Source organism: Phaethon lepturus, unplaced genomic scaffold (assembly GCF_000687285.1).
Source record: "Phaethon lepturus isolate BGI_N335 unplaced genomic scaffold, ASM68728v1 scaffold3021, whole genome shotgun sequence".
NCBI classification, from domain to species: domain Eukaryota; kingdom Metazoa; phylum Chordata; class Aves; order Phaethontiformes; family Phaethontidae; genus Phaethon; species Phaethon lepturus.
In genome coordinates, this window is record NW_010516765.1 from 1,897 (window position 1) to 10,007 (window position 8,111).

The 8,111-nt window shown below is 36.1% G+C and overlaps 1 protein-coding gene across 1 annotated transcript in view; it reads left to right on the forward strand.

Annotated features, from left to right (window-relative positions):
* The first annotated feature begins 240 nt into the window (after window positions 1-240).
* CASD1 (CAS1 domain containing 1) overlaps window positions 241-8,111 on the forward strand; it is a 22,319-nt gene continuing 14,448 nt past the window's right edge. Inside the window, exons 1-5 of the mRNA XM_010296158.1 lie at window positions 241-338; window positions 1,036-1,156; window positions 2,704-2,748; window positions 4,834-4,896; window positions 6,274-6,318. Coding sequence (XP_010294460.1) covers window positions 316-338; window positions 1,036-1,156; window positions 2,704-2,748; window positions 4,834-4,896; window positions 6,274-6,318 — 297 coding nt within the window. The 5' untranslated portion in view covers window positions 241-315. The remainder of the gene's footprint in view (window positions 339-1,035; window positions 1,157-2,703; window positions 2,749-4,833; window positions 4,897-6,273; window positions 6,319-8,111) is intronic.

Sequence of the window (8,111 nt, forward strand, 5' to 3'; positions counted from 1 at the left end):
AAATGGGATCACTGACATTTTGTGGATAGAGGAGTGATTTACAGAGAAATGTGGTATAATGAGAAGGCAATTTGCAGAAAATTGTACAAGATGTTTTTACAATAAGTGAAATTTTTTTACTGCTGTTGATTGCATCAATTCTTCTGTTTTAAATATTGTCTTTTTTTTTTTTTTAACAGCAATGGGGCTATGTTTTAACTTTCATATGTCTGAGTTCTAATCTTAATATAACATTTTAAAGGTGGTGACACATGTGAGTATCTTCTGTCCAGTGGAAGATTTCTTGGAGAAAAAGTATGGCAGCCCCACAGTTGTATGATGCATAAGTATAAAAATAGGTAAGGAAACTCACGTCTTCTGTTCATCTGCCTGTAAAGAAGAGTAATTGTTGTTTGACTGCAGCTGTCGTAATTGCAGTGTCATCGTGTTTTTCACTTTATAGGTGATTATCTAGGCTTTCAAAAACGTGTAATATTTATCAGAAGGAAGTCTTTTCCGTGTATATTATCTGTGTGTCTACAGTGTTTACCGTAGTTGTATTTATATATAAAAATACAAATAAGTGTTGGAGGTAGTAGTATTGTTATGTGTTATGGAGAGCCAAAAGATAGTGCAAGAGACTGTGTAGCTTCATATGTCACTCTCAGATTGTTGAAAGGGAAAATGCTGACCTTACATGTAGAATCGGAAGTAAAAAAATCGCAAATAAAATTACGAATCACTTTTTTTCACCTATGAGTAAGAAAACTTTATTTTTTAGAATTACGCTGTAAATTACATTTTTGAAACTACTGTGTTTTTAGTGCCATAGAATAGGAAAGCCTGCTTGCTTGTTTGCCTCATCACATTAGCAGGAGAGTTCATTTTCATTTCTATACTATGCTTTTTATTAATTCAGCATGTTTGAAAAAAGATTTACCATTTAGAGCTGGATATAATACTCAGAATTATCTGTATTGCTCTGTAGACTTTCTAAAGACTTTTTCCTCAGATATAAATGTCCTGTAATATGAATGCTGCTGTTTTGTTTTACAGTGAAGCAAAAAATTGCCTCGTAGAAAAACATATTGTGTTTATAGGAGATTCTAGAATTCGACAGCTGTTCTATTCGTTTGTAAAACTCATAAATCCGCAAGTCAAAGAAGAAGGAAATAAGGTGAGATAGTTTGTTTTGATGATGTTTTTGTTTCTTTATTCCTAATTTACCTCATAACTCTCTCTGAACTTAAAAAAAGCAAGAAATGACACCATTTGCTGGCCTAGCCATCAGGAGGAACCACAGAAAAGTCTTTTGGAGAAGAACGAGATTAGACCAAGATAATTGTTTGGGTACTAATGAGATGATTTGGAATCTGAGAAGTGAACTACGAAGCTCGAGAGAAAGCTTGCGGCAGTCTGGGAATAAATTAATGAAGCTGACTCGTCCCATAGCAACTTATGCTTCATATTTGGCTTCTTAATGAGAAAATGATTGCTCCTTTGTGTGTTTTTAAGTAGTAGTAATTCATGGCTTGTAGTTTATCATTTTAAATGTCAGTTAAATTGCTGATCTAATCTGTTCATAAAAATCCTTGGGGCAATGACAGATTTCCAGGACTAACTTGAGGCTGAAACTAAAAATAGCTTCTGGTCTTACCTTCCTTTTGATTGCTGCTGAAGAGCTGTTTGAATTTTATAAGGTGAAGAATGTAAGCTGCAGCTTGCTGGATGGAAGAAGTAAGAAAGGATTTATCTGTGTTATTTGTTGAATAGAATATTAATTTCTTTTGCTATATCATGCTTCTTAGGTGTATCCCTTTATGGATGTATGTACATATGTGAGGGAAAAGACATTTCACTTTCAAATGTAGATCAGATTTGTCAGTTATTTAGTACTTCCGTCATTTAGAGGTGCAAGCTGTCAGCTTTTTCAGCAGGTGGCATGCAGTCATTTTCACTTGTCAAAAAAAGATATTTGATTGATTGAATAACTCTGGTTTTCCTAGTCTGTTGGTTAGGTCTCAGTTGCTGCCCAAAAGTCCTGGTGAGATGATAGAGTGCTCTAATTGATTTTTAGGTCGAGAAGTATTTTTGTCAAGTATTTGTGAAGTCAAGATCTCAGTTTGTGGAAGAGAAATACACTTGTTCTTTTGGACCAGGATTGAAACTAATATTGTATTTAGTAATATTTTAAAAGAGGATTGTGTATGCAGTATCTGACTGCTTCTTTTCTGATTTCTTAGTGTCTCACTCAGCAAATTTAATAATGCATTCCAGACTTTATTTCTGCCTGAGATTATTTTCTTTTATTCTTTAATTAAGACTGTTTCAGTTGTTTTGTGCAAAGAAGATGGGTGGATGAAAAGGAAAGGTAGGGGAAGGGAAATGTAAGAAAAGAAAGAAAGGTCTTAAGTTTTTCTCATTTTGGGAGTCTCAATTTAGGAAAAAAATTTATACCTTTGTAATAGAGTGAATAGAAAGCAATTCAGACTTTGTTGGATGGATTTCTTCCAGGAAAAATAACCCTTTATGCAAGTAGCTTGTTTTGTCAAGAAAGTAACATGAACATTTTGCATGAGTATACTGACAAGTTTATACAAGAAAAATCCTTTCTACTGAAGATAAACCTTTGGGTGAGAGCAAATTAACATATGAATGTAAATAATTTTTTTCATGCTGAAAGTTTGTCTTACTTTGGTTTTATTATTTTGGGTTTTTTGACAGCATGGAAATATCCCTTTTGAAGATAAGTCTGCTTCAATTAAAGTGGTAAGTTTTTATCTAGCACTAAATTGCAAGCCATAATAATGCGTATTGTTATTTTATACAATGTAATCCAAATTGCAGTCAGAGCTGAATTTTTCCTTTTGTCAGATCTTACAACTTGGCCTTCCCAAAAATAGCTTTTGCCAGGAAGTTTACTCTTCCGCTGCTGTAAGAGTACGTATCTGAGGCTAACTTACCTGGAGTGATAATTGCCATCAAGCACTCTATGCTATCTCAGCAAGTATTACTTCCACTGTTTTTGCATGGAGAAATAATCACAATGTTGATTATAATGTGGATATTTAAAAAAAGAAAACAAACAAAGTACTCAAGGGTAGGTTTTATGAAAGAGACTGTTCGCCTCTGCCCTGGCAATTGGAATGGTGTCCTCAATAGCTTTCTTTGCTTCCCATGACAGCTGTCATCAGTGCTGGGCTTCTGCTAGTCATGTATTTGTTTATTCCCTGGAGACAACTCATTCTCTGTTCATGAAAACCAAAGAAACAGTGTATTTACTGAGTTGTCTGCAAGTGAGTTTTCAGTACTTGTTTGTGTGTTTGTGTACATGGTTAAGGTTTAGGTGTGAGCCCATGGCAGTTTATGCCTATGCTGTCCCACTCCGTTGCCTTTACAGGATGTTTCTGTGTTTGTGCTGTAACTAGCCCTGGTACAGCTGTGGGATGGGCTGGTTTAGGAATCAATTTAGCCAAAAACTTACCTTGTGGTGTTCGTTTTTGGTCAGGTCTGATGTGGCTCATTACATGGCTATGTGAATGCTGGAAAAGAGGGGACAGGACAAAGGGGACAAAGCAATGTGACTTATGTTGGCGTAGCCTGACACAGAGCTACGTCTTCAAAACTCCTTAAGCCTTGGTAGGTGTCTAACCACAAAGATTTGAGATGGCAGGTTTGGGCTTTTGGGAGATGTCTGGGTAGTTAAGAATATATTCCGAGTCTGCTGCTTCCTTGTTTTGATGCCGTATTGCAGTTGACATTATTGGCATGGTAGCTGAATTTTCAAGTTCAGAGTGGCTGTGACCCAATAATCTAAATGTGGAAAATACTTGACCAACAAAAGAGAAAATCACTGGCAACAAGCGGAGAGTTTAATTTTGCCCTAGAAAGATGACTAGAAGTCATCATACTGACCCTTCCGTCCTTCAGCCACTGCAGATGGCTGCCTGATCACTCACAGATTGCTGCTAAATAGTGAATTGACAGTACTCCGGTGAACTACCAAAATATTTAGGTCTGTGAGGTGTAAGATAGAGATTTGCACTCTGCTGGTAGTGTTCCTGCATCATAAAGTTTCCTCACAATATTTTCTGCATATGTAGTCCCTGCCCTTTCACTTTGATGTGTATTTTTAGTCCTTTAGATAGTTCTACATTTGAAGAGTGACTAGATGCTAGGTAATCTGAGCTTTACCTGGGAGACATAATAGCACTAGCCAAAGTATAGTGCTTCTTCATAAAGGTTGGACACTACTCCTGACATCTAAAAAAATGTTCAGTAAGTAATGCATTAAATGTCCATAGCACTATTAGGTTTAAACAGCTAATAATCTATGAAGTGGTAATACAAAATGTTAGGATTTATTTTTGTTCAAAAATTGTGATTTCAAGCTATCAATCACATTATGTAAAGTTCTGAAAGAAAAAAACAACTGTTGGTAAAAACTTTGTGAAATTGAGCAAAAAGCAAGTTGTAATAAATGAGTTACAGATGTGAGCTTGGTTTTAAACCTGATTGCATTGGAAGCTCAAGGACATCCCATTTGGCAGAAGCTAAAAAATTACTTTGTCGGTGAAATCCCGACTCCTGAACTACAAATAAAAATTTCTTCTTTTTTCATGGGGGCAAAGGGGTTTTTTGGTTGTTTTCTTATCCTTTTTTTTTCTTTCTGTTCCATGCTAGACTGAGGTGTTAGGCTTTTCATGCTAACTATAAAGGAAATCGCAGTTTGGGCCAAGTGTTTTTCCTTCACAGTTGAATTGATGGCAATTAGTTTGGCTTTTTAAATTTTTTTTCTTATTAGTCTACTGCTCGTCTTTAAGCTTACAGACTAAATCTGCATTTATTTTACAGGATTTCCTGTGGTATCCAGAAGTTAATGGCTCTATGAGGCAACGTATAAAATCTTGGACCGAGGTTTGTCTTAAAAAAATTGTTTATTTTAGGAAAACATAGCAACTGACTGAGGACTATTAACTTTCTGTTTTTTTCATGCACACAACTATAATTACTAGGAGTCCAGCAACTGCAGCGTATCACATATATTGAGTTACATACCAGAGATCTGAAAAATGACATCAAAATAGTGGAATTTACTGGTGTATATGTTTCTGAGCATCTCCTGGTCTCACAAGGATGGCTTCACTTGGGCCAAAAAAAACCCCAAACCAAACCAGAAAAACCCTATTTCCTAGGAGCAGCCTGACTCAGCCTATTAAGAGCTGAAAGGATTTTACTCTGATTTGACATTTCTCTTCTCTGTGTCTGCAATGGCTCCGCAGACAAAAATGTGATCAAACATTTTTGATCCTTATGGATCCCTTCCAACTTGACATATTCGATGATTCTATGAATTTATATTTATGTTAATTTGAGTGTTCCAAACTGAAGGACAAAGGCAATTTGGAAAGTCAAGAATGCCTTGATTCCACCCCCCCCAATATTTCCCTCTAATTACATACTAATGATTTTACATGTTTCAGTTATGATATAGGTTGACGTGTTATTCAGCATAAAATTATGTAATTATGATAATGAGTAATATGTTTACAGGTTGGCAACTAAATTTTCCTTTGCTGGCCTTTAAAAATCCTGGAGTTACTTAGCAATGACCCCCAGTGATTCTTTTGCCACCCTGTTTGTCATTCTTGCACAACACCTTCCGTCAAGAGAGTTGAAGTTATCATTCGTTTTTCTGTGATTACAACAAATTGAAAGCTGCTAAGCCCTTGCTGTGCCAAGGCAAAACTCATACTGAGGTGATTGGCACTTTTTGTTTTCTTGTACCCGTCTGTTTGAGTACATATTCTGTTCCTTGTCCTAGACATTACTTTCAAACCAGGTCAAAAAGGGCAACAACTGTCCCTTGTCCTTGTTCTGTTTTTGCAATGGGTTTATGGTCACTTCAGTCAGTAGAACAGCTCAAACAGAGGTTTGAGAATGCTGAGACACAGGAGAAAAGGTGCTTCAATAGTGTGAACTACAGTTTACTTGATCTTAGGAGGAGGTGTTTAGATAGCTTTTAAAGAGAACTTTTGCTGCTAAATTGATGATGATTGTAAGTGCTTATTGATGCTTTGCACTTTTGAAGATTCTGTGACATGAGAATTCTGATCTATCACAAATTGTTATTCTCTGTAGTATATCTGCAATCTATTCTTTTGTAACCTTTAACTGATGGACAAGTTGAATCACAATTAATTAAGATACAAATCTTAATTAACCTGTTCAATATAATAATAATTATAGTTTGTGAATATTTTAAAACTAATTTCTTTTTACTTTGTGTCTTAGAGTTCTGTGGCACAACCTCATATAATTGTAGCAGGAGCTGCCACGGTAAGTTATTCATATATAGGGTATTTCAGTAAAGAAGGAAGTTCTAGTAGGATAACTTTTATACTCTGAAGTTGGTTACATGATGAAGTTATTAAACCCAATTTCTAATAAAAAATAGACTCTCAGTGAATTTTCTGTTATAGCAAGTAGTTCTAAAATATCAGATATATTTTATTATAACTGTGCAATGTACAGTACTTGCTTTTTGACAGCAATACTGGTTGATAAGCATTGATTAGCTTGAACCTAGCTGATAAATAAAGTAGCTTCATTGTTAAAAGCAGATTATTAATTTTAAAAGTTAAATAAAAGTACTTGCATACTAACTGAGATGCATTTTTAATAAACTCTTTTGAGTCACAACGTACTGCTTTTGAGCATGGCCCAATCTGGAACACTTTTTGAGCGCACATATTTCTTTTAGACTTTTTTAGACTAGATTCAGGCAAAAACCTGAATTTTACAAGAATAATTCAACAACCAAAGGGATTGCACTTCCTGAATCTTGTTCCACTGGAAGTTTCCACCACTGTTGTGAACTGCAGCATCGCAGAAAACAGGGCTGACAAGGATCTGAAGAACCCATCAGTTTGCCACAAGGCAGGATACACCTGTGTTGTGCTTGACAAGAATCAACCGATTCTTTAAAGGTTCCAGGGATGGAATTCAACAGCCCCCGCTAAGTAGTCTGTTCCAGTAGTTAGCTAGTATTGGGAGTCAAGAGTTGAACAATTACTCACCTCAGTAATTCCACATTTAATGTCCTTTACTTACAAATATTTTGGAACTGGAATTTGAAAGTAATTAGCTATTATAAATTGATACCACCTCAAATGTAGAGGGGGGTGGGGAAATGTGTTTCATTTTAAACAAAATCCTTTGAAAGCAGTTTGGTTTAGAGACTGTTCAGGCATTCCACCAATCTGGAAGCTTTGGGCATGCCAATCTAAGGTGAATTCCCCCAGTTTTAGGGGAAGGTCATATGGGTATGCAGACCTCCACACATTTCCTGACAGAAATTCTCTGTTTCCTTACAGGTGAACCCCACAAATTCTCTTCCTCTGTAGGATCAGCGTAAATATTTGAGCTTTAGGATTCTTAGTAAGCCTAGAGTAGCTCTGCTCAGTCTCAGAATCTAGTATGTTTTGCTAGCATGGGTCATTTTATTTCACACAGAAAATGCCATTATATATGGATAGTGTTCTGGCATGCAGAAAGTCAGGTTGCAAAACTACAGGACTCTTAGCTAAATAATTCTTTTCACTCATAGATAGATAGATAGATAGATAGATAGATAGATAGATAGATGTCCTTTGTGGACAGCAGGAGATACGAACCAATAACATGTATGTGATGCTCAGCTCTTTATAACACCAATATATTTACACAAAATGTTGATATCTAGAGTTGGCCAAAGATAAACGTCCCCTATTTTAAGGGACTTGCAGAAAAGTAAAGTGCTTCAGAAATCTGATGCATCAGCAACATTACCATGGCTAGCACTAGTGTGGTAACCTGTTACTAGATTAAACTGGTCTGTGCCCTTGGACTTGTCAGCATTTTGAAACTTACCTGTATCTTTAACTTAGCTCTCTGTTTGGTCATGCTACTTTGGTCTGGACATGTCTGTCTTAAGATGTCAACTGCATAACAGTTTATAAATAGAAGGAAAGTCTTATAAGCTGGAGAAGCTCCAGCTAGTACAAGACTCAGTTGCTTGCTTATTCTGGGAAAAGCAGATGCTCTGGGAATGTCACTGCAGTGCTCTGCTTCTTAGTTCCTGACTTCCTGCT